We start from the raw sequence: 27,461 nt of genomic DNA on the forward strand, positions 1-27,461 counted from the left end.
GACTGGTTTGGGATAAGGGAAACAAAAGATAAAAGGGATTACAATGCTCAATCTCACAACATGAACCTTGATATATTGGTTGAACTACTCCTTCACATCAGTGCCTCAGCTGATGTACAAGATGTATCAAAGCCCTATATTTTGTACGTTTGTGACCCATTTTGCTGTGGTCTTTGTGACTTAGGAGGGAAAGGGGGTTTGTGAAAATACCAAGTGGATCATAGGATTCATCTGACGATCACCTCCACAACAATTAGAAGTTTGTAATTCCTTTAAATGAAAAGTATTTACGCTCCATTGCCAAGATGTAAATCAAGTGTTGGGCATCAGAATGGAAGTCCCCAGGGAAGGAGATACAGCTCCTCACTGACAGGTCAATGTTGAGATGGTTAAACACTTCTCACTCTGGTAACGTGCGGATGTGGTTGGTCAAATCTGGAGCCGAGGATCTGGGCCTAGCTCGAGTAGCTACCGCGAGCAGACAATTTGAAATGGAATTCCGAGCAGGAGGCCTTTAGTGAGTTCATCGGTGCGAATTGCAGCAGGTCGGGAACCGGGCTTGGTGCGGTTAGAAGCTCAGCTTCTTGGTCACCTCCCACGGGAACTCGCTCCTGCCAAAGTGGCCGTAGCAGGCAGTCTTTTGGTACATTGCCTTCTTCAGGTTCAGGTCCCTGCAAGAGGAAACATGTTTCACTGCAACAGCGTGGCTCAGTTGTACAGTGGAGGGGAGAGAAGGGGAGAGAAGGGGAGAGAAGGGGAGAGAAGGGGAGAGAAGGGGGAGAGAGAAGGGGGAGAGAAGGGGAGAGAAGGGGAGAGAAGGGGAGAGAAGGGGAGAGAAGGGGAGAGAAGGGGAGAGAAGGGGAGAGAGAGAGGGGGGAGAGAAGGGGAGAGAAAGAGGGGGAGAGAGGGGGGAGAGAGAAAGAAGACGAGAGAAAGAGAGAAAGAGAGAGAGAGGGGGAAGAGAGAGAAAGAGGTGGGGACGAGGAGGGGAGGTGGGAGGGAGGGGGAAGGGGAAGGAGAAGAAGAGAGGAAAGAGGGAGAGGGAAATAGACAGAGAGAGACAGAGAGGCTGAAGTGAGGACAAGTAACCAAACTATCTTAATCCTCCACCAATGAGGGCTTAAGGTTTCCCATCTGGTTCTCTGCTTGCAAACCCATTCCTAGCTGTAAATAATTGTGATCATGGAGTTTCCTGATGTCAGTTCTAACTTTGTTGGCGCAAGCAACTCTAATTCCAAACACCAGAGGGTGTAGCTTTAAGGTGAGAGGGGGCAAAAGGTGATGTGCGGGGTAACCTTTTTTTACACAGAGTGGTGAGTGCCTGGAACACACTGCAAGGGTGGGTGGTTGAAGCTGAAACTATAGTGGCATTTAGAGGCTTTTGTATCGGCACGTGGACACATGGAGGGATGTGGATTATGTGCAGGTAGATGTGAGATGGTCTTGGCATCATGTTCGGCATGGACATTGTGGGCCGAAGGGCCTGTTCTTGTGTGGACTGTACTAGGTTCCATGTTCTATGTTTGTGTTCAGCTCATTTGGCCCATGCCTTTGCTACTTTCCTAATGCAGTTTTAGTTGAGTTTGTCACGTGTACAGTGAATAGATTTTGTTGCGTGCTAACCAGTCAGCGGAAAGGCAATACATGATTACAATAAAGCCATATTTATGCTCCCTATTTAAGCTCTGATATTTGTTCTTGTCTTTGCTGTCTGGCATTTGCTCTTTCTGAGTCTTGTACACCATTTACCTCTTCTTGTGGGGTTTTGACCTTCTGATCCAGACTTTGATTTCTCTGCCTGCGGTTTTTTTTTTGGCATCATGACCTTGTGACCTGTTAAACTTGACCACAGACCTTGAACCCAGTTTGATAGTTTTTGAGTTGTGACTTCTTCCTGACTCCTTTGTCCTCTCTGTGCTCGGCTCTACTCTACTTTAGGCTGGCACAGCGATAGAGCTGCTGCCTTACAGCGGCAGAGATCCGGGTTCGATCCTGACTACGGGCGCCGTCTGCACAAACTCCACGTGACCGTGTGGGTTTTCTCTGAGTGCTCCGGTTTCTTCCAACATGCTGAAGATGTGCAGGTTTATAGGTTAATTGGCTTCAGTTAAAAAATATTGTAGATTGTCCCTAATGTGTATTTGTACTAATGTACGGGGTAATTGATGGTTGATGCGGACTCGGTGAGCTGAAGGACCTATTTCTCCACTGCCTATGGGTCCTCAGTTCAGAGTTTGTACGTTCTCCCTGAGATCGCGTGGGTTTCCTCCGGGTGCTCTGGTTTCCTCCCACATTCCAAAGATGCACGGGTTTAGCAGGTTAATTGACTTCTGACAATTTTTCCCCTAGTGTGTAGCATATTCAATTGGGACAACATAGAAATAGTGTGTACACAAAAAAGCTGGAGAAACTCACCGGGTGCAGCAGCATCTATGGAGCGAAGGAAATAGGCAACGTTTCGGGCCGAAACCCTTCTTCAGACTGATCGGGGGTGGGGACAAGAAAGGAAAAAGGAGGAGGAGCCCGAAGGCTGGGGGATGAGGAAGGGGAGGAGACAGCAAGGACTAACAAAATTGGGAGAATTCGATGTTCATGCCCCCGGGATGCAGACTCCCCAAACGGAATATGAGGTGCTGTTCCTCCAATTTCCGGTGCTGCTCGCTGTGGCCATGGAGGAGACCCAGGACAGAGAGGTCGGATACGGAGTGGGAGGGGGAGTTGAAGTGCTGAGCCACCGGGAGGTCAGCTTGGTTATTGTGGACCGAGCGGAGGTGTTCGGCGAAACGATCGCCCAACCTCCGCTTGGTCTCACCGATATAGATCTGCTGACATCTAGAGCAGCGGAAGCAATAGATGAGGTTGGAGGAGATGCAGGTAAACCTCTGTCGCACCTGGAACGACTGCTTGGGTCCTTGAACGGAGTCGAGGGGGGAGGTAAAGGGACAAGTGTTGCATCTCTTGCGGTTGCAAGGGAAAGTGCCCGGGGAGGGGGTGGTATGAGAGGGAAGGGAAGAATTGACAAGGGAGTTATGGAGGGAGCGGTCTTTGCGGAAGGCAGATATGGGGGGAGATGGGAAGATGTGGCGAGTGGTGGGGTCACATTGGAGGTGGCGAAACTGACGGAGGATTACCTTTTGTATGTGACGGCTGGTGGGTTGAAAGGTGAGGACTAGGGGGACTGCCCTTGTTGCGAGTGTGAATAGAAATAGCGTGAATGGGTAGACAAAAATGCTGGAGTAACTCAGCGGGACAGGCAGCATCAATGGGGAAAAAGGACAGGTGATTGGTGAATGGGTGATTGTTGGTCGGCAAGGACTTGGTGCATGTTTGTAATGCTGCATCCTGTTTGAATGTTGTATCTCCAAACTAAACTGCTCATAACTTTGACACCGTGTTGATTTTAGTTTAGTTTAGAGATACAGCGTGGAAACAGGCCCTTGTCCGACCGAGTCCGCGCCAACCAGTGATCCCCGCACACTAACATTATACCACCCACACACACACACACGAACCCGGGTCTTTGGCGCTGTAAGGCAGCAACTCTACCGCTGCGACACCGTGCCGTACAGTCAGTATTCGTGTAAAAGCAGGTCTATAAGGCTCTGGCTGGGAGCATGGTGTGACGTAACACGCTGGATTCTAATCTCCGGGGCACTACAGAGAAACAATCAAGAGTTTGTACAGGGATTGCTACTTGAAAATACTGTGGGCAAGGAATGAAAGGGTCTTCCCACTCCAGACACTTTCTGTTTATTCACGGGGTTGAAAACTCTCCAGAACTGCCTGCAGCAATTGACCGATGTTTCAGGACAGAGTCCTGGCGAATAATAGGGAAAAAACAACAAAGAGAGATAAATAACAGAGAGGGAGTGCCTTTTGTTCAGTCATGTGTAATGTCTGTACAAAGGCTACTCCACCGATGGAATATGAAGGAAAGGTTACTGGGCCAGTGAAAGAACTAAGAGCTTTGTCCTTTTTTGACTACTGTAGAAATGTTCATGAGTGATAGGGGTAGAATTGGGCCATTCGGCCCATCAAGTCTACTCCGCCATTTTAATCATGGCTGATCTATCTCTCCCTCCTAACCCCATTCCCTGCTTTCTCCCCATAACCCCCGGCATCCATTTTTTTTAGATAGGAGTAATGGGAATGATTGCTTCTGGACTGGGTGAGGCTGTCTAAGGGGTGGGGGGGATTCATGTTTACCCCCCCCCCCCCCCACTCCCCCCCACTGCTTTAAACCTCCCAAACCACCGTGAGAGTGATGGAAGAACAATGAACAACCCAGTGTGGGGGGGACTGCCAGGGGGGGGACACAAAGGTATACACATGACACATGTATTCCATTCCAAAGAAGTCTGAAGGGTCCCGACCCAAAACTCCACCCATCCACGTTCTCCAGGGAAGCAGCCTGATCACGCTCATAAGTCATAGAAACAGAAGTACGTAGGTTTAGTTCATAGATACACCGTGGAAACAGGCCCTTCGGCCCACCAAGTCCATGCCGACCGACGATCACCCATTCACACTTGTTCGATGGAATCCCGTGAGCCCATCAAGTCTACTCCACTATTCGTGAGGGAGAAGAGAGGAGGACCCAGCATGGGGGGGGACCACCGAGATCGAGGGGGGGCCAAAGTGAGATGTGTTAAAAATGGTTTGTTCAAAAATTGGGATACTTGTAACTTTCTCGGTGCCCTTCATGTGGCCACTATTTGCATACCTTGGGCATGCAAAACAAAAAAATGTCACTGTAACTTGTCACATGGCTGATCCATCATTCATGGCTGATCGATCTTTCCCTCTCAACCCCATTTTCCTGCTTCATCCCGATAACCCTCGACTACCCTGACCAATTAGGTGTCTGTCAATCCCTGCTTTAAAATTACCCCATCCGCTGATCCGCTGAGTTATGTCATAAGTGATAAGAGTAGTATTAGGCCATTCGGCCCATCGTCAACTCCGCCATTCAATCATGTCTCATCTATCTCTCCCTCCTAACCCCATTCTCCTGCCTTCTCCCCACAACCCCTGACGCCCGTACTAATCAAGAGTCTATCTATCTCTGCCTTAAAAATATCCACTGACTTGGCCTCCACCTCTTTCTGTGGCAAAGAATCACACAGGTTGACCACCCTCTGACAAAGTTACTCCGGCACTCTGTGTCCTTTCCTTGGAGGTGTGGTCTCCAGGTTTGCTCGTTGTTGGAGGCGACTGTACTCTAACATGGTCCCTGCATTAAACCGGGAGGGAACCTTTTCCTTTCTGGCTGGCTTTGCACGGCCATGAGTTGCCCTGGCAGTGAATGTGCCGGCTTGCATACACTACCCAGTGGACCATCAAATGATGGCAATGTTCATCCCAAGCATGGCTCAGGGGAACCTGTGCCAACCACAACCAACCCAAATGAAACAAAAGAACCCGCCAGAGGCCAGAGTTCGATCCCGACTACGGGTGCTGTCTGTACAGTGTTTGCACGTTCTCCCTGGGACCTCGTGGGTTTTCTCCGGGTGCTCCAGTTACCACCCACATTCCAAAGACGTGCGGGTTGGTCCCTTGTGTGTGTGTAGGATGGTGTTATTGTGATCACTGGTCGCTGTGGCCTCGGTGGGCCCCAAGGGCTTGTTGCCGCACTGTATCTCTAAAGTCTAAAGTAAAGAATACCCAGCAGGTCAGGCAGCATCTCTGGAGGAGAAGAGTAGGCGACCTTTCGGGCCGAAACGAGTTCACTTTACCTGACAATCACTCCGGGTCGAAGGTCAAAGTTCTTCCTCACAATCTCCATCAGGGCCCGGTCACCCATCTGGGACGTTCCGTAGGAAAAGATGGAGATGGAGAGGGGCTCGGCAACTCCAATGGCGTAGGCAACCTGGAGATCAGAGCGGGGAGAGCGTGGTCAGGGGTCGTGCGTGGTCAGCGTGCCATGGTGTGGCCCGTTCTACAGCGGCAGGAGGCGTGTCTTGTGTATAGGAGGGTCGAGCACAGAGTCCCAACATCACTGCCGACCACAGATACACAAAAATGCTGGAGAAACTCAGCGGGTGCAGCAGCATCTATCGAGCGAAGGAAATAGGCAATGTTTCGGGCCGAAACTCTTCTTCAGACTCTGATGCTGCTGCACCCGCTGAGTGTCTCCAGCATTTCTGTCTACCTTCGATTTTCCAGCATCTGCAGTTCCTTCTTAATCACTGCCGACCACCATCACTCTCAGTCACTCACTTCCAAAATCACGACCTCACTCACTCACTCGCTCACTCACATCACGGTCACTCCTGAAATCACCACTGCCCACAATCACTCACTCACTCACTCACGGTGTAGGAAGGAACTGCAGGTACTAGTTTAGACCGAAGACTTGCGGAGTAGTCTTGATGGGCCGAATGGCCTAATTGTGCTCCTATCATTTATGACCTTATGACCCCTCGGAGGTGTGTTCGTGCTCAGTCATGCAGGTTTATCATTGACGGAGACGCATTGCTCACAATATTCACTCACAGGACAGAATACTGGGATTAAACCCGATGGCAATTCAAAATCTGGCAACAGAATCATCCCACCACAACTAGCGAGCAGCCCTGAACTACTATCTACCTCATTGGTGAACCTCGGACTATCCTTGCACTGTTATTCCGTTATCATGTATCTGTAAACTGTGGATGGCTTGATTGTAATCATGTATAGTCTTTCCGCTGACTGGTTAGCATGCAACAAATGCTTTTCACTGTACCTCGGTACACGTGACAATAAACTAAACTAAACTGAACATGAAGGAACACAAACATGGGCCAGGTGGGGTTGCTTGAGCGGGAACCCTGAAGGGCCTCGACCCGAAACGTCACCCATTCCTTCTCTCCAGAGATGCTGCCCGTCCCGCTGAGTTACTCCAGATTTTTGTGCCTACCAGCAGACTTCAATCTCCATATTCAAACCAGCCTGAATTCCTTTCCAAAGAATGCAGCACCCAGCAGTGGCTGTATTGACGTTAACGCATGGCTGCCTAATACAGTGGCGATGCTGGCTGCAATGGTGAAATTGAAGCTATGCTCTTGTCTCGATAAAACCAGGGATTTCTGCCGTTAAACGCAGAGTCGGAGCAGAACCGCATTGAACCCGGCGGTCTACACTGTGTGACCTCGATGGTATGAAGTTTAGTTTAGAGATACAGCGTGGAAACAGGCCCTTTGGCTCACTGAGTCCGCGCCGACCAGCGATCCCCGCACACTAACACTATCCTACACACACTAGGGACAATTTACATTTACACCAAGCCAGTTAACCTACAAAGCTGTTTGTTTTTGGAGTGTGGGAGGATACCGAAGATCTCAGAGAAATGTCACGGGGAGGACGTACAAACTCCATACAGACAGCACCTGTGGTCAGGATCGAACCTGGGTCTTGATGTGACTACAACAAACACATTCCACAGACACAAGAATACAGAGGCGCAATTTGTATCCTCCATTCCTTGTGTTCTTGTGTCCTTGGAGTGTGTCTATTATGTTGGGAACAGGGCGAGGATCTGACTGGTCTCTGGCCTTGTAAAGGGCCTGTCCTACTTTCACGAGCTAATTCACGACCTTTTTTACTCGTGGACATTTTTCATCAGGCTAGAAAAAACGCCCCGACCTACTTGATGCCACGAGTACCTACGACTAGCATCACGGCCTACCTACGACTAGCATCACGGCCTACCTACGACCTACCTACGACCTCATGACGACCATGCTGCGAGTAGGAGTCAAGGGCAAACTCGGCAGAGGTCGTGAATTAGGTCGTGAAAGTGGGACAGTCCCTTAAGGCAGAAACTCTACCACCATGCCGTGTCACCGTGCCGTCAATACGCCACCGTGCCGTCAATACGCCACCGTGCCTCACCACTGCGCCGTGTCACCGCACCACGTCACTGTGCCGTGTCACCGCACCACGCCACCATTCTCACCTGCACCAGGACGCGTTTGCACAGACCAGCTTTCACCAGGGACTTGGCTACCCAGCGGGCGGCGTAGGCGGCAGACCGGTCCACCTTGGTGCAGTCCTTGCCCGAGAAGGCCCCTCCGCCATGTGCTCCCCATCCACCGTACGTGTCCACGATGATCTTGCGGCCGGTGACCCCCGCATCGCCCTGAACCAACCAAGCACATGACACATCAACCAGAATCAGGATCATGAGAGAATCACGAGAGGAATAGATCGGGTAGACTTACAGAGTCTCTTGCCCAGAGTTGGGGAATCAAGGACCAGAGGACTGAGGTTTAAGGTGAAGGGGAGAAGATTTAATAGGAATATGAGGGGTAACTTTATCACGCGTGGGCGTATGGAACGAGCTGCCAGAGGAGGTGGTTGAGGCCAACATTTAAGAAACAGTTAGACAGGTACATGGATAGGACAGGTTTGGAGGAACATGGGACAAACGCAGGCAAGTGGGACTAGTGTAGCTGGGACATGTTGGCTGGTGTGGGCAAGTTTGGCCAAAGGGCCTGTTTCCCTGCTGTATCACTCTATGACTAGGATAAAAGAACATAGCTTAAGAATGGAGATGAGGAGGAATTTCTTTAGCCAGAGGGTGGTGAATCTGTGGAATTCATTGCCTCTCTATGAAACTTACGGAATAGCGAAAGGTCCGGAGAGAGTGGATGTGGAGATGTTTCCACTAGTTCAGTTTAGAGCTACAGTGAGGAAACAGGCCCTTCGGCCCACCGAGTCCATGCTGACCAACGATCACCACATACACTGAGAACTATCCCACACGCCAAGGACAATTTCCAATCTGTATCGAAGGCATACCTGCGGGGGGGGGGGGGGGGGGGGGGGAATGGAGCGCCCGGGGAACACTCACGGGGAGAACGTACAAACTCCGTACAGGCAAGCAGCCTTAGTCAGGATTGAACCATTTACCGCTGCGCCACCGTTAGAATCGTGATGAGAGAGAGTTTCTTTGGTCAGAAGGTGATGGTTCTGTGGAATCCTTCTGAATTTTGTAGTCGGCAGGGCAGTACTCTGCATATCCCCAACTTGGACAATTTGACATTTTTATTAAGCCAATTAACCTACAAACCAGTACGTCTTTGGAGTGTGGGAGGAAACCGAAGATCTCGGAGAAAACCCACACAGATCACGGGGAGAACATACAAACTCCATACAGACAGCACCCGTGGTCGGGATCGAACCCGGGTCTCTGGTGCTGCATTTTGCAGTAAGGCAGCAACTCTACCGCTGTGCCGCCGTGACTGTGGAAGTCTCTGCCTCAGAGGACGGTGGAGGCAGGTTCTCTGGATGCTTTCAAGGGAGAGCTAGACAGGGCTCTTAAAAATAGCGGAGTCAGGGGATATGGGGAGAAGGCAGGAGTGGGGTACTGATTGGGGATGATCAGTCGTGATCACATTGAATGGCGGTGCTGGCTCGAAGGGCTGAGTGGTCTACTCATGCACCTATTGTCTATTGAATGGTGGCATGGTGGTAGAGTTGCTGCCCGGGGGTCAAGGTCCTGGCCACTGACCTGTGGACCTCCGATGACGAACCTCCCGCTGGGCTGCAGGTGGTAGATGGTGTTGTCGTCCAGGTACTTCTTGGGCACCACTACGTCGATGATCTTCTCCTTCAGGGCATTGCGCATCTCCTCCAGGCTGATGTCTTCGTCGTGCTGCACCGAGATGACGATGGTGTGCACACGCACGGGGATAACCATGCCGTTCTCCTGGTTGTACTGCACCGTCACCTGCGGAGGGAACGGGCTGATGGCTCAGTCAGTCCCTGGCCTTCCCGAGGGACCCGACCGAACGCTTGTCGGTCGAAAACCCACCCGAAGGCTCGTCACGTCGAACAAAGACTTGTCGGACGGCAAAACTGGTCGGGAGCAAAGATTATAGAGCAGAGCAAGATGCGACACTCTACGAAAAAAGCGTAGTATGACATGGGTATGGCATGACGCCATTTTATTGAGCTGCAATTTACAATGATATGAACTAAATATGTGAAATGATCGATGCTCAACAAAACACTGTTCCCTGCAACACTGATTACACCAAAGATACTAGAGGAGCATTGCCCGCTGCCTCGGGAGCTCCGACCACGGGCAGACGCTTGAGGCTCTCCCGCCAGCCGCCGTCGTCTGATATCGGGGGGACCGAGAATCAGTCCTGGATCAACTCAGGAGTGGAGGAAATGTCCTCTTCCCCCAAAGATACTAGAGGAGCCTCTAGTATCTTTGCTTTTCCCTGCGACCTGATGTAAGAGCAGATTGTATAACTGTGGAGTCCGTCCCCGCGACCAAAGATGTCGCGTTCGGCATAAACAAATGGCGGCCGTGAGGTTCCGCTACGTACTACACGTCAGCCCATTGGATTTCGGAGGAGTGGTCAATCTTGCTCTGCTCTATAATCTTTGGTCGGGAGCTGGAGGTGAGCGCAGACGTGAGGAGAGGGACGACGGTTGGCGGGAACTGATCCAGTGCATCCAGTGCGCGTGCCGACCGGACTTTTTGACGCTGAATAATGGCGCCAAAAATGGCGGCGCCCACGTGTGAAATTTATGCAAAAGGAATTTCACGTGTGGCTGCATTAAACCGTTGAGTCCCGCGACCAGCCCACGTCCTACCGTAACCGCGCAGATTATAACCGCTCCAATCCTCCCCACAACGTCCTTCAGCAACCCAGCACGGGGTCCAACGTACCTGGGTCTTGGAGTCAGGTCTGAGCCAGGGCAGTGTGTGGTCTCGCCGTAACTCGGCCATGCGGGCGTTGAGCTGGTGGGCTAGCATGATGGTCAGCGGCATGCACTCCTCCGTCTCATCTGTGGCATAGCCAAACATCAGGCCCTGGCAAAGGGGGAAGACACCGTCACCAAACAAAACAGGGCCTCAGCTATCGGGAGAGTAGTGAGTATCGAAGTTGGGAGGTCATGTTACAGTTGTACTAAACATTGGTACTTTTACTTTGCTTTAGAGATAACAGCGCAGAAACAGGCCCTTCCGCCCACCGAGCCCGCAACGACCAGCGATCACCCCGTACATGAACACTATCCAACACACCAGGGACAATTTACAATTTTGCCGAAGAAGCATACATTTCTTTGGAGAGTGGGTTGAAACCGGGGCACCCAGAGAAAACCCACGCAAGGAGAATGTAGAAACTCCAGACAAACAGCACCCATGGTCAGGATCGAATCCGGGTCTCCAGCGCAGTGAGGCAGCAACTCTACCGCTGCGCCACCGTGCTGACCCTGATCAGGCCACATTTAGAACATTGTGTTCAGTTTTGGTCACCTTGCCTAGCAAAGTTATTGTTAAACTGGAAAGGGTGTAGAGAGGATTTATGAAATTGTTGCCAGGACTTAAGTCAGGACTTGAGTGCCTAAGTTATGAAGAGAAGTTGAGCAAGCTCGGACTTTATTACTTGGAGTGCAGGAGGATGAGGCCCAATCTTATAAAGGTGTATAATATCATGATGGGGGGGGGGGGGGGGGGGGGGGGGGAGATAGATAGGGTAAATGCACAGAGTCTTTTTGAGGAGGGGATTCAAGAGGCAGAGGACCTGGGCTTAAGGTGAGAGTGGAAAGATTTACTATGAACCTAAGGGGCAATTGTTTCCACACAGAGGGTGGTGAGTTTATGGAACGAGCTGTTGAGGCAGGGACTATAACAACATTTGGACAGGTACATGGATAGGATAGGTTTAGAGAGATGTGGGCCAAATGTGGGCAGGTGGGACGAGTGCAGGTGGGGCATCTTAGTTGGCATGGACAAGTTGGGCGATAGTGCCTTATTAAGAACGCGTTCCACCCCCTGCGTTGCCCAGCGGTCCCGGAAATCCCCCAGTGTGTCCACGGACAGCGTGTAGTCCCTCTCTAGTGCCACCCGGGAGCGGACGCATTTCCGGAAAAGGGGCAGGCAGCTTGCTCGGGCAGAGCTCTCCTCCGCCTGGAGCTGTGTGTCTCACGGATGGCCAGCTTGGCCAGACCCAGGAGCAACCCAACCAAGACATCTTCAGTTCTGGATTGGGGCAGTGGAGCGCCCAGTGCAGACTGACCATGGGGCAGTGAAATGCCCGGTGTCCACCGACTGGTGGCAGAGAAGTGCCCAATGTAGAATGACAGAGTGACCATGGTGTCAATGACGTTGGTCAATGTGGGCCCTTGGGTTGTCCACTTGTGACAAGTGCTGAGCATTGGGCAGCTTGACCCTTGACTGACCTGGTCTCCGGCACCAATGTCCTCTTCGTTCCGGTCCAGATGCACCCCCTGTGCAATGTCTGGCGACTGCTGCTCCAATGCAACCAACACGTTGCAGGTCTTGTAGTCAAAGCCTGCAACCGGTGATACACCCGCCAGACCATTAGCAATGGGGGGGGGGGGGGGGGGTCTCAGTCTCATTGCAACTTACCGGACAATGAAAAGCCTGGATAGAGTGGATGTAGAGAGGATGTTTCCACTAGTAGGGGAATCGAGGACCAGAGGGAACAGCCTCAGAATAAAAGGACCTATTTTTGGAAACGGAGAGGAGCAGGAATTTCTTTAGCCAGAGGGAGGTGAATCTGTGGAATTCATTGCCACAGACGGCTGTGGCGGCCAAGATATTGGGTATTTTTAAAGTAGAGATTGATAGGTTCTTAATTAGTAACGCCATCAAAAGTTATCTGGAGAAGGCAAGTGATTGGGGTTGAGAGGAAAAAATAGATCAACTGGCGGAATAGACTTGATGGGCCGAATGGCCTAATTCCTCTTCAATGTCTTATGGTTTTATTGTCCAACTCTCCAATTTCAGGTGACTAATTTACTAGTAACGCCCCCTTTTTGTTCTTCCGGCCCTTCTTCCCTGTGCCACACCTATTTGTCCACATCCCCCTCCTCTTGTCCCCTTCCCCCAACATTCCTTCCTCTGGCTTCACAATTTTCACCTCTTCTCTCCTCATCCCACTCTTTTTGCCACTTCCTCTCTGGCCTTTGCTCCCCCCCCCCCCACCCTCACCTGTTCCACCTTTCACTTGCCAAAACTTGTCCTACATAGAAACATAGAAATCTGTGGAATTCATTGCCAGACGGCTGTGGAGGCCAAGATATTGGGTATTTTTAAAGTAGAGATTGATAGGTTCTTAATTAGCCTAACCGCCATCAAAAGATATATGGCTGATCAGAAACTCAGTATCCCGTACCTGCCTTCTCTTCATACCCCCTGATCCCCTTAGCCACAAGGGCCACATCTAACTCCCTCTTAAATATAGCCAATGAACTGGCCACAACTACCCTCTGTGGCAGAGAGTTCCAGAGATTCACCACTCTCTGTGTGAAAAAAGTTCTCCTCATCTCGGTTCTAAAGGATTTCCCCCCCCCCCCCCCCCCCCCCCCCCCCCCCCCCCCCCCCCCCCCCCTTATCACCCTTCCTCCTTAAGCTGTGAACCTTGTCCTGCCTGCACGGTTCCCCAACATCTAGGCGTCCATATCTTCCTGACATCTCCTAGCAACACCTGTCATCCCTCAGCAGAACTTTTGTAAGCACAACCTTTCTACCCCTAAGACCTTCCCCTCTCAATCTCCTAAATTCTAGAGAGTATAAACCAAGTCTATCCAGGTCTTTCTTCATAAGACAGTCCTGCAAACATCCCAGAATCCCATCCTGTCTGGACTGTTGAACCTGCTCTCTGCACTCATCTCTATGGCAATAATGTCCTTCCTCAGATTTGGAGACCAAAACTGTACGCAATACTCCAGGTGTGGTCTCACCAAGACCCTGTACAACTGCAGTAAAACCTCCCTGCTCCTACACTTTCAAATCCTCTGCCCGCACCATATCTCTCTTCCAGCTTTTCTCCCTCAGCTCCCACCTCAGTCTGAAGAAAGGTCCTGACCTGAAACGTCACCAGTCCATGCTCTGCAGAGATGCTGCCTGACCTGCTGAGTTACTCCAGCACTCTGTGCCTTTTTCAGCATAGCCAGTATTTATTTATTTATTTTTTTTGCTATCAAGTACAATCCAGTATCAAGTGGCATCCACCACTGCCCTAAGGCACCATTAAACCTCTATTAAACCTCTCCAAATATTAATAATAAAATTGCTACTTGAGGATTAATTATCCTGTACCATTTACAAAATGGCAGACAACATGACTGCATCCACATAGTCTTCTCTTTGACTGAACGACAAGCACACAAAAGCCTTTCACTGTGACCCCTGTACACGTGACAATAATAACCTGCACTAAACTAAACTAAATGCAAAATACAACTTGTATCTTACCAACTTCAATCTATTGAGTGTTAACTGATACTTCCCCTCACTGAGAGGAACTTGAATGTATTTAGCTTTTGTGCATCTGCACGGCTTGGTTTTGGGGGCGTATACGCTGCAGACTCCGTCCACGGGTGAGAACGTGGGGTCACACAGAATCAACATGAATGGGTGAGCGATTGTCGGCATGGACTCGGTGGGCCAAAGTTGCCCGTTTCCATGAAGTATCTATAAGGCTAAAAAAAACGGAATCGTGTTGGATTGCAACCTTGTCGTGGTCTGGGAGCTTGTGTGTCTCAGTGACCCCTAGATCTACGCCAGCGGGAGATTCGTCTCCTGTTAGGGTCTTCCATGCTGGACAGGTCGAAGGGTAGAGGCGAGACCAAGAGCGATCCACTGGTCCTCCAGGTTGGGGGTTGAGCACAGGGCCAACAACCATGTCTCATTAAACAAATATGTTACGGAAACAGCAACTGAAGGAATCAACGCTACTGGGCGTGATGGACTTCCAGGGCTATCGACAGATGACCTGACCTGGGGTAGTGTCCAGATGTTAGCCCAGAAAAGACAGGAGTAGAGGACCTTCCTTGCTGCCCTACACGCCAGGGGGCTGAATAGACAGTAAGTAAGTAAGTGAATTGTGTTGGAGGAACTCAGCGGGTCAGGCAGCGGAATGGACGTAGGTGAATGTTTTTGGGGTTGGACCCTTCTTCAGACTGATTGTAGCGGTGGGGGTGGGAAGCGGGAAGAGAGGTAGGGGTGGGAAAAACCTGCGATAGGTGGATACAGGTGAGGGGAGGGTTTGATTAGTAAATGGGTGGACAACTGTGAAAGATGAAAGGGAAATTGAAGTGTGTAAGGTTGAGAGAGAAGAGGAGTGAAATATGTAGCCAGAGGGATAAACGTTAAAGAGGAGGCGCTAATTGGAGGGACGGCACCTCATATTTCGCCTGGGCAGCTTACAACCCAACGGTATGAACATTGACTTCTCTAACTTAGCAACATAGAAACATAGAAACATAGAAATTAGGTGCAGGAGTAGGCCATTCGGCCCTTCGAGCCTGCACCGCCATTCAATATGATCATGGCTGATCATCCAACTCAGTATCCCGTACCTGCCTTCTCTCCATACCCCCTGATCCCCTTAGCCACAAGGGCCACATCTAACTCCCTCTTAAATATAGCCAATGAACTGGCCTCAACTACCCTCTGTGGCAGAGAGTTCCAGAGATTCACCACTCTCTGTGTGAAAAAAGTTCTTCTCATCTCGGTTTCAAAGGATTTCCCCCTTATCCTTAAGCTGTGACCCCTTGTCCTGGACTTCCCCAACATCGGGAGCAATCTTCCTGCATCTAGCCTGTCCAACCCCTTAAGAATTTTGTAAGTTTCTATAAGATCCCCTCTCAATCTCCTAAATTCTAGAGAGTATAAACCAAGTCTATCCAGTCTTTCTTCATAAGACAGCCCTGACATCCCAGGAATCAGTCTGGTGAACCTTCTCTGCACTCCCTCTATGGCAATAATGTCCTTCCTCAGATTTGGAGACCAAAACTGTACGCAATACTCCAGGTGTGGTCTCACCAAGACCCTGTACAACTGCAGTAGAACCTCCCTGCTCCTATATTCAAATCCTTTTGCAATGAAAGCTAACATACCATTCGCTTTCTTTACTGCCTGCTGCACCTGCATGCCTACCTTCAATGACTGGTGTACCATGACACCCAGGTCTCGCTGCATCTCCCCCTTTCCCAATTGGCCACCATTTAGATAATAGTCTGCTTTCCCGTTTTTGCCACCAAAATGGATAACCTCACATTTATCCACTTCATAACTTCAAGTAAGTCTTGCATCCCCTCCCCCACCCTAGTCATCCTACTAGTTTTGCTGTCGTCCTGCTTAGTTTCACTATTTGTATCCACTCGTTATCACCTTCTCCACAGCCAACAATGAACCATTGTGGGCTCCACCTTTCCTTGGTCATCGTGGCTGGCTTTGATTTGCTCTTTCCGTTCCTTTCATTCATTTGTTCTTTGTACCTTTTCGTATCCCTAGTTGCCCTCTCCCCTGACTCTCAGTTTGAAGAAGGGTCTCGACCCGAAATGTCGCCGATTCCCTTTTCTCCAGGGATGCTGCCTGACCCGCTGAGTTGTTCCTGCATGTTGTATCTATCTTCAGTGTTAAACCAGCACCTGCAGTTCCTTCCAATACGTAGGTGGAATAGGTGTTTAGGATGGGGGTGGCGAGGTCATTGGGGGTGAGAGGGCGTGGGATGTGCAAGTCAAAAGGATTGAAGAATTACGAATTGTGAAGCTAGAGGAGAGAATGTAAATGGGAGGGGAGGAATAGGTGTGCACTAAGGTGAGGCAAAGAGAAGGGGGGGGGGGGGGCGAAGAAGGAGTTGAGGTGTTATCTAAAAGGGGAGGATTCAATATTTATAGTTGGGTTTAAGCTACCCAAGTGGAATATGAGGTGCTGGTCCTCCAGTTGGCGTATGGCCTCACTCTGGCAATGGAGGGGGCCCAGGACAGAAAGATCTGTGTGGGAATAGGGAGTGTAGTCTTTGCGGGGAAAATACCTAACATTGCCCAGCAGTCCAGAGGAATGGTCCCAACTGAAAACCCTGTGATCTGGAGAGAATCGAGAAACCAAAGTGACCCATGGAAGATCTCATGGGGTTTAGTAATTGACGAGAGTCAGCCACAGTTTGATGGTACGGCAGTTTGGACGGCACTGGGCCTGTACTCGCTGGAGTATAGAAGGATGAGGAGGGACTTCATTGAAACTTACCGAAGAGTGAAAAGCCTGTGACGTGGAGGGGATGTTTCTACAAGTGGGAGAGTCTAGGACCAGAGGCCATCGCCTCAGAATTAAAGGACGTTCCTTTGGGAAGTAGATGAGGGGGAATTTCTTCAGTCAGAGGGTGGTGAATCTGTGGAATTCATTGCCACAGACGGCTGTGGAGGCCAAGTCAGTGGACATTTTTAAGGCAGAGATAGATCGATTCTTGATTAGTACGAGTGTCAGGGGTTATGGGGTTAGGAGGGAGAGATAGATCAGACATGATTGAATGGTGGAGTAGACTTGATGGGCCGAATGGTTTAATTCCCCTCCTATCACTTATGAACATACTTCATAATAAAGCACGGAGGCGGCAGAAGACCTGAATGGTTCATCCGTCATGTTCAGACACGGCAGGACGAGTGTACACTCACCTTTGGATGAGTTGTCGTAGCCGATTAATTGGATCGCGTCCCTCACCACTCGCTGGTAATCAACAACAGCGCGCGACGTGATCTCACCGCACAACAGCACCATTCCCGTCTTGCACACAGTCTCTGGAGGGGGGGGTGGAGAAACAGGACACAAATACAATCGAAGATAGACACAAAATGCTGGAGTAATCCATGGAGAGAAGGAATGGTGACGTTTATGGTTATTAATTCATTGTAGTTGAGATTACTATGTGTTATTGCGTTGACAGGCCCGTTACGCTGGACGGTATTGAGTTAAGAAGTTGGGATCGGGTCGAGACCCTTCTTCAGACAGACCCTCAGTCCGAAGAAGGGTCTCGACCCGAAACATCACATTCCCCTTCTCCAGAGACCTTTCTTCAGACTTAAAAATTTCACCCATTCCAGAGTTGCTGCCTGTCTCCACGAGTTACTCCAGCATTTTGTGTCTATCTTCGATTTAAACCAGCATCTGCAGTTAGTTTCGACACGAATACCATCGAGTTTGGAGGGTGATTTGGTGACATTGTGCCTTGTGCTCCTTGTGAAACAGAGAGCAAACTCCCGGGATAGGAACACTCACCCATTGTGAGTGTCCAGAGTCGGTACCGAGCTCAGTGGACAACATGGGGCGAGGGTAGAGGCAGGGACGCAACGGGTCAGTCAGCATCAGGGGCAGCACAGTGGTAGAGTTACTGCTTTACAGCGCCAGAGACCCGGGTTCGATCCTGACTACGGGTGCTGTCTGTACAGAGTCTGTACATTCTCCCCGTGACCTGCGTGGGTTTTCTCCGGGTGCTCCGGTTTCCTCCCACACTCCAAAGGCGTGCAGGTTTGTAGGCCAATTGGCTTCTGTAAATTGTAAATTGTCCCAGGTATGGGATACTGAGTTGGATGATCAGCCATGATCATATTGAATGGCAGTGCAGGCTCGAAGGGCCGAATGGCCTACTCCTGCACCTAATTTCTATGTCTATGTTTCTATGTGATAGTGTTAGTGTGTGGACTCGCTGAGACAAGGAGCTTATTTATGCACTGTATCTCTAAAAACTAAATAAGGACACAAAATGCTGGAGTAACTCAGCGGGTCAGGCAACGTGTCTGGAGAACATGGATGGGTGATGCATTGTGCCGGGACCCTTCTGCCCGACAAGCCCATGTTCTTCAGCAAATTCTGCCTGACCCGATGAGTTACTCCAGCATTTTGTGTCTTTTCCTTGATAAACCAGCATCTGCAGTTCCTGGATTCTACACACTGAAATTCATCCAGTCCTTCATAGAAACATAGAAAATAGGTGCAGGAGGAGGGCATTCGGCCCTTCGAGCCAGCACCGCCATTCATTGTGATCATGGCTGGAATGAAATAGCCAACGAAAAATTCATGAAACAGTGAGGCTTTTGGTAGGGTGCGTAATTCTAGAACGGGGGGAGCAAACATCTCGCCCCAGCCAACACTGTTAGTGCTCACTGCTCCAAATGGACTGGTCCCATCTGCTAGAAAACAGTGGGGATTGTTCAAATCACGGAAGGTGACAAAGTTGCCCAGGGAGTAGAAATCTTTCTGAACAAGAAACTTGTCATCACCAGGAAGAGATTGTAAGGGAAGTCATTGACGAAGGTTTCGCAGGATATGTTTGCTATAGATTTAGATTTTTTTTTAGACTTTAGAGATACAGCGTGGGAACAGGTCCACCGAGTCTGCGGTGACCAGCAAACAGCCCGTGCACTAGCACTATCCGACACACATACTAGGGACAATTTACAGTGTTTCCCCAAAGCCAATTGACCTACAAACCTGTACGACTTTGGAGTGTGGGAGGAAACCGGAGCACCTGGGGAAAACCCACAAGGTCACAGGGAGAACGTACAAACTCCGTACAGACAGCAGCCGTGGTCAGGATCGAACCTGGGTCTTTGGCGCTGCAAGGGAGCAGCTGTACTGCTGCGCCACTGTGCCACCTTCCAGAGGGGCAACTGTTTGCACACAAAGGGTGGTGGGTGAGGGAATGAGCTGCCAGAGCAGGTTGTTGAGGCAGGGACTATAAATAACATTTAAAAGGCATTTCAGGGATTCTCAAGAATCTCCATCAACCCACATCCATGTCAAATCCATATCACAAAGCTCTGATCTTTGATTAGCACGGGTGTCAGGGGTTATGGGCGAAGGCAGGAGAATGGGGTTGAGGGGGAAAGATAGAGCAGCCGTGATTGAATGGTGGAGTAGACTTGATGAATGGCCCCAATACTGCTCCATCAACTTATGAACGTCTCTCAGATATCTCAGGACTTCATGGAGCTACATCCATGAAGAGGAGCTCTATGGAACTCACCACATGCCACCTTGGCATCAGGGTCTTGTTGCAGGTGGGCATCCAGCACCGCATCGCTGATCTGGTCACAGATTTTATCTGAAGGAGAGGAGGAGAGAACATTGGCATCAAGTCACAAGGTCAAGGTTCTAAGGTCATAAGGTTATAAGGTCAAAGGTGAAAGTCAAGTCAAGTTTATTCATCACATACACATACGAGATGTGCAGTGAAATGAAAAGTGGCGATGCTCGCGGATGGTGCAAGAAAACTACAAACAGAATGGAACAGAATCACATTTTCACATATTACATATCTGTGGGAGGGAAAAAAAAGACAAAAACAACAATTTTAAAAAGGCACAACACAACAGTAAATTGGTTCAGTAAAGTTAGTCCCTGGAGAGATAGGAGTTTACGGTCCTAATGGCCTCTGGGAAGAAACTCCTTCTCATCCTCTCCGTTTTCACAGCATGGCAACGGAGGCGTTTGCCCGACCATAGCAGCTGGAACAGCCCGTTGCTGGGGTGGAAGGGGTCCCCCATGATCTTGTTGGCTCTGGAGTTTCACCTCCTGATGTATAGTTCCTGCAGGGGGGCGAGTGTAGTTCCCATAGTGCGTTCGGCCGAACAGACTACTCTCTGCAGAGCCTTATTGTCCTTGGCAGAGCAATTCCCAAACCAAATTGTGATGTTTCCGGACAAGATGCTTTCCACAGCCGCTGAGTAGAAGCACTGGAGGATCCTCAGAGACACTCTGAATTTCCTCAATTGCCTGAGGTGGTAAAGGCGCTGCCTTGCCTTACTCACCAATGCGGCAGCGTGTAATGTCTATGTCAGATCCTCTGAGATGTGGACTCCCAGATATTTAAAGCAGCTCACCCTATCCGCAGTATCCCCATTTATCTTCAGTGGTGTGTATGTCCTCGGATGTTGTGCCCTCCTAAAGTCCACGATCAGCTCCTTAGAAAGGAGCAGAATTAAGCCATTCGGCCCATCCAGTCTCTGCCATTCAATTATGGCTGATCTATCTTTCCCTCCTAACCCCATTTTTCTGCCAATTCCCCATTATCCCTGACACCCGTACTAATTAAGAATCTATCTATCTATCTCTGCGTTCAAAATATCCATTGAATTGGCCTTTACAGTCTTCTGTGGCTTGACAGAGAGATTGAGAGGGGATCTTATAGACACTTACAAAATTCTTAAGGGGTTGGACAGGCTAGATGCAGGAAGATTGTTCCCGATGTTAGGGAAGTCCAGGACAAGGGGTCGCAGCTTAAGGATAAGGGGGAAATCCTTTAAAACCGAGATGAGAAGAACTTTTTTCACACAGAGAGTGGTGAATCTCTGGAACTCTCTGCCACAGAGGGTAGTTGAGGCCAGTTCATTGGCTATATTTAAGAGGGAGTTAGATGTGGCCCTTGTGGCTAAAGGGATCAGGGGGTATGGAGTGAAGGCAGGTACAGGATACTGAGTTGGATGATCAGCCATGATTATATTGAATGGCGGTGCAGGCTCGAAGGGCCGAATGGCCTACTCCTGCACCTAATTTCTATGTTTCTATGTTTCTATGACATTGCCTGTCGTCTCCTGTCGTAGGTGCCGTCATAGTTGTTGCCCGGATGAGGCCAGGTGACGTACGATGTCGCAAGGCCATGACATCGACGAATTCCCTTTGCGACAACCTGCATCATCATACGTCAACCGGCGACAGCGCCTGCCTCAAGATACAGATCAAAACGACGCTACTTGTCTTCAGAAGTCGCAGACAGTGTCGTATCTTGCTGTATCGTGCCGCGGGTGGACGCATGTTGACCTCGGTTGTCGTCGTTTGATGTCTGTGCGGTCGCATGTTGTCGTATGGTGTCGTATGTCGTCGTCGTCCCAGGTCCCAAAAAATGGTGACGCGAGATGGCGTAACTTGTCGCAGCTTGTCGCCCATCTTGACGGTTTTTCGATGAGCTGGCACGTCACTCAATGACGCCGGCAGTCGACGAAAAAAAAAATCGCAAAGTGGGAAAGGCCAAAGTGGGACAAACATAGAAACATAGAAATTAGGTGCAGGAGTAGGCCATTCGGCCCTTCGAGCCTGCACCGCTATTCAATATGATCATGGCTGATCATCCAACTCAGTATCCCGTACCTGCCTTCTCTCCATACCCTCTGATCCCCTTAGCCAAAAAGGCCACATCTAACTCCCTCTTAAATATAGCCAATGAACTGGCCTCGACTACCCTCTGTGGCAGAGAGTTCCAGAGATTCACCACTCTCTGTGTGAAAAAAGTTCTTCACATCTCGGTTTTAAAGGATTTCCCCCTTATCCTTAAGCTGTGACCTCTTGTCCTGGACTTCCCCAACATCGGGAGCAATCTTCCTGCATCTGGCCTGTCCAACCCCTTAAGAATTTTTTAAGTTTCTATAAGATCCCCTCTCAATCTCCTAAATTCTAGAGAGTATAAACCAAGTCTATCCAGTCTTTCTTCATATGACAGTCCTAACATCCCAGGAATCAGTCTGGTGAACCTTCTCTGCACTCCCTCTATGGCAAATGTCCTTCCTCAGATTTGGAGACCAAAACTGTACGCAATACTCCAGGTGTGGTCTCACCAAGACCCTGTACAACTGCAGTAGAACCTCCCTGCTCCTATACTCAAATCCTTTTGCTATGAAGTGGTTGGCGTGTACTCGTTGGGCCGAAGGGCCTATATTCCATGCTGTATTTCTAAAGTAAACTAAGCTAAACATGTACCATAGGTACAAGGTTAACACTGCAGGTGTTAGGAATTAGCAAGCCATTGGGATGACGGACAATAAGTTGTGCTTTACTGCGAGGGGTTTTTTGATGAAGGGGAAGACACTAGAACTAGTGTACGGGTGATCGTTAGTCGGCACGGACTCGGTGGGCCAAATGGCCTGTTTCCATGCTGTATCGCTAAACTACACCAAACTTTGACATAATGTCCTTTGTCTTCTCATTCGTTCCTAATATAAGTTGTGAAAAGCTAAAATCACAATACTGTCTCAGGAGGTCTCGTGCAGTACAAGCATGTGCTGTTTGTTGCTCCTACTATTGCTCATGTTTATGCATTCACCTTTTATCGCAGAACCTTAGCAAAACTACTTAAATCACATCCGCCAACTTCCCTTTATCTACCCACCTAACTGCATTCTCAAAAACTTTTACTCCTGGTATTATAATTACCTTTGAATTATTTTATGAATGCCATCTTATCCCAAACTTGTTAAAGGGATTTCAACACTCTCGTTGTCATTAGAGGTCAATCTAACTCCCTTATGAATGGATAGTGTGAATGTGGAGAGGATGTTTCCACTAGTGGGAGAGTCTAGGACCAGAGGCCGTCGCCTCAGAATTAAAAGACGTTCCTTTAGGAAGGAGATGTGGAGGAATTTCTTTAGCCAGAGAGTGGTGAATCTGTGGATTTCATTGCCACAGCAGGCCGTGGAGGCCAAGTCCATGGATATTCTTAAGGCAGAGATAAATTTTTGATTAGTACGGGTGTCAGGGGTTATGGGGAGAAGGCAGGAGACTGGGGTTAGGGGGGAGAGATAGATCAGCCATGATTGAATGGTGGAGTAGACTTGATGGGCCGAATGGCCTAATTCTGCTTCTATCACTTTTATGGACATGAACAGACACAGAGTGCTGAAGTGACACAGTGGGTGAAGCAGCATCTCTGAAGAACATGGAGAGATGACATCTTGGGTCAGGACCCTCCTTCAGACCGACTGTGAGGGGGACGGGGGGGGAGAAAGCTGGAAGAGAGGCGAGGGCTAACAAACTGATCACTTGCCTGGCTTTGTCCCGCAACAACCTCTCTTCCACCTTTCTCCCCACTACTACAATCAGTCTGAAGAAAGGGTCTCGACCTGAAACGTTGCCTATCCAAGTTCTCCTGATCCGCTGAATTACTCTGGCACTTTATGCCTTTGTTGATTGAATGCAGGATGCAACATGGGGGCGGGAGAAATGAAGGCCAATAAACACAAGTATTGGGTTTGAATTGGTCGGTCTCCTGAAAGGAAAGGTTCTCTATTTGGCCACATCGTGTGCAAGCTGTGGCAATCGCAACATCCCATGTAATTGAAGGTATCTCAATGTGTGCTGCAGCTACAAGTCTCTCGAAGAAACTCAAGACCTTTCTCTACTGGTTATCTAGCACAGATGTGCCACATTGTGACCGGCCTACTGCTTGCAATACAAATGGACACTTGAATTCTCAGTGACACATGTGCTGGAGTAACTCAGCGGGTCAGGCAGCATCCCTGGAGAACATGGACAGGTGAGGTTTCGGGTCGGGACCCTTCTTCAGAAGGTTTGAAACGTCTGGCTGTGTGGGGTTTGCTGGTTCTCTAGGGTCCCGATCCAAAACGTCACCTCTCCATGTTCTCCAGAGATGCTGCTTGACCCGCTGAGTTCCTCCAGCACTTTGTGTCCTTTTGTGCAAACTGGCGTCTGCAGTTCCTTGTTTCTACACTGTGTTTTGGAGGTGGATTGGGGAGAAACCCAACGTTTCTTACTTTCAAAAACATTCAAAAACTATGAAAACAAATAAAAATGATGAACAATTGAAAGAGTATAAAACACTGCAACGCTGTATTGTGATCATGTACACTCTTTCCGCTGACTGGATAGCAGGAAACAAAAAGTTTTTCACTGTACCTTGATACACATGACAATAAACTAAACTGAACCAAACCATTGAATTCTTGCAACCAAATATAGCTATCTTCACTGTCTGTACAACTCGTTATCACCCACCCCACAGCCAACAATGAACCATTGTGGGCTCCATCTTTCCCTGATCATCGTTGCATTTTGCATTTTTTTTTCATTCAGTTGGCCTATGCACCATCTCTATCTCTTGTTCCCCTTTCCCCTGACTCTCTGTCTGAAGAAGGACCTCGACCCGAATCATCACCCTTCTCTCCAGAGATGCTGCCCGTCCCGTTGAGTTACCCCAGCGTTTTGGGTCTATCTTCGGTGTAAACCAGCATCTGCAGTGCCTTCCTCGCATAGCACAGCACAGATTTAGTTCATTGGCATCATAGTGTCTGTGCCGAACTTGATGCCAAAACCAACTCCTATCTGCCTGACCATAATCCACATCCATCCATTCCCTTGTGCCTTTCCAAAAACCTCTTAAACGCCACTATTATATCCGTGCAGGATGGAACTGCAGATGCTGGTTTAATGCCTGCATGCATTTGCTCAGTCGTGTTGTTGGCGGTGTGTGATGAGTGAACACTGACCATTTTATTCCTTCATTGCCCGAGTCAGTCGAGGATGGGACAATAGAAGATAGAAACAAAAAGCTGGAGTAACTCAGCGGGACAGGCAGCATCTGTGGAGAGAAGGAATGGGTGGCGGTTCGAGTCGAGACCCTTCTTCAGACAGATCATGTCTGCCTCCACTTCTATGGTCCTTGCACCCAGCGCTCTCAATTGAAATGGGGAAAATCGCTGGGCTGACAACGAGAGGGTTTGAATGGTAGATTCTTTAACGGGAAGACTGCGGGGGGACTGCGAATGGTTCGTGTAGAGGAGGAGGCAGTGCGATTAGAGTTTCAGGACAACTACGTCTGAACGCACACATCATTTTCTCGACACGGCTCGCGTGTGGGAATGCAACAAGCTCTTCCTCAGATAGACACAAAATGCTGGAGTAACTCAAGAGAGGTAACTCTGAAGAAGGAGTGTCGACCCGAAACGAAACATCACCCATTCCTTCTCTCCAGAGATGCTGCCTGTCCCGCTGAGTTACTCCAACATTTTTTTTTTTGGCGTCTATCTTCGGTGTAAACCAGCATCTGCAGTTCCTTCCTCGACAAGTTCTGCCCCGGAGTCACGGCTACATCCAAGCCTTGTCTCCCCTCTGCAGTGTGAGTGGGTTCTCCGGATTCCCGTGTTAATGCCTGCAGTCTGTTGAAGGCGTGCAACCTCCGACAGGTGTAACAACTCACCGGGGTGGCCCTCGCCAACTGACTCCGAGGTGAACATGAAACTCTCTTCCTCGTGGAGCAGGTGACTGCGAACGCCGTTCACTGGGCAAGTCATCCTCTCGGCTGGAGAGTACAGGGCGATGTTCCAGTTTCACAGGTTGTTGCCTTGGTGCGCTCGCCTCCAGTGGCGAGAGGATAGCCCCCTAGATCCAGAGGATGGACCTCTGCCCCCGCTATATAAGGCAGAGCGAACGTGACCCACACCGTGACCAGCGGCCGAGGGGACAACTGGGGAAGTGTGAGTTTCACCCCAGGACAATCAATGACTGCAACTTACTGGAGACTCACACATCGCTCAGCCGCGACCCCTGCGACCCCTAATCGGTTCCACACGCCTCTTGATCTTTGCTAATTATTCGTGCTATATCAGCCTGATCCCCACCACCCCTCCGCATGTGCTTTTGGAAAGTCCAGTTTGAGAGCAGGTTTGTGATTGATGGACCCGAGGGGTGGGTGCAGGCTTGGCCAGATGATGCAATGTACGCATATGTCGTGACCACATGAGATGCGCTGGGTCTGAGCCCGCACCTTTCCACATGGGAGCCCGATCAGAAGCCTTTTGTAGAAACCGAAGCATAGAAAATAGGCTCAGGAGTAGGCCATTGGGCCCATCGAGCCAGGACCGCCATTCAACGTGATCATGGCTGATTATCCAAAATCCTGCTGCCTCCCATATCCCTTTAATCCGTTTGCCCTAAGATCTTGAAAACACCTGTCATTACACGTGGAGGAAAGAGAGTGCCGGGGAAAGTTTAGAAAGTTTGATGTGACATCTGGACAGAGGTTTATAAACTTCATAAACTAGTAAACCCTTCAAAAAAACACCACACGTTGCATTATTTCCCTGACATACAAACACACACACACACACACACACACACACATACACACACTGACACACACACACACACACACACGCACAGACACACACATACACACACACACACACACACTGACACACACACACTCTCACACACACATAGACACACACACACACACACACACACACAGACACACACACACACACACACACACACACACACACACACACACATACACACACACACACACACACACACACACACACACACACACACACACACACACAGACACACACACACACACACACACACACACACACACACACACACACACACACACACACACACACACTCACACACACACACAGACACACACATACACACACACAAATACACACACACTCACACAGACATACACACACACACACAGAGACACACACATACACACACATACACACACACACACACACACACACACACACACACAGCCACACACATACACGCACACAAATATACACACACACTCACACAGTCATACAGACATACACTCACACAACACACACACATATACAGACACACACTCACACAGACATACACTCACACACACGCACACACGCACACCATTCTTCCGTTCCTCTTCTTGAGAAAGCCAGCGTGTGAATTTGGTGGAAGTCCCATTAGACTTTCAGCAAATTTCCTCACGAGTATTCCGGACTGCTCTGATATTCTGCGAGTTGTGTGGCTTTGGTGGTGTGGGGTGATTTCGTTTGGCCTTTATATTTAGGATTAAACTTCACGGGAAAATCGGTGCGAAATTTATACCCGGCAAATCCGGCTTGAGATCGGTTAAAACGAGGTTTACATG

General features: G+C 49.5%; 1 protein-coding gene across 1 annotated transcript; it reads right to left on the reverse strand.

The window, feature by feature from the left end:
* Positions 1-253: 253 nt before the first annotated feature.
* On the reverse strand, positions 254-26,023 carry LOC129713046 (S-adenosylmethionine synthase-like). The gene is made up of 9 exons (XM_055661910.1): positions 25,737-26,023; positions 19,779-19,856; positions 17,431-17,553; positions 12,187-12,299; positions 10,670-10,813; positions 9,497-9,715; positions 7,940-8,122; positions 5,736-5,869; positions 254-671 (listed from the first exon to the last, which is right to left on the reverse strand). Exons 1-9 carry the CDS (start codon positions 25,828-25,830, stop codon positions 569-571), a joined length of 1,191 nt encoding a protein of 396 aa, XP_055517885.1. The 5' UTR covers positions 25,831-26,023; the 3' UTR covers positions 254-568.
* Positions 26,024-27,461: the final 1,438 nt, after the last annotated feature.

Source organism: Leucoraja erinacea, chromosome 34 (genome assembly GCF_028641065.1).
Source record: "Leucoraja erinacea ecotype New England chromosome 34, Leri_hhj_1, whole genome shotgun sequence".
NCBI classification, from domain to species: Eukaryota; Metazoa; Chordata; class Chondrichthyes; order Rajiformes; family Rajidae; genus Leucoraja; species Leucoraja erinaceus.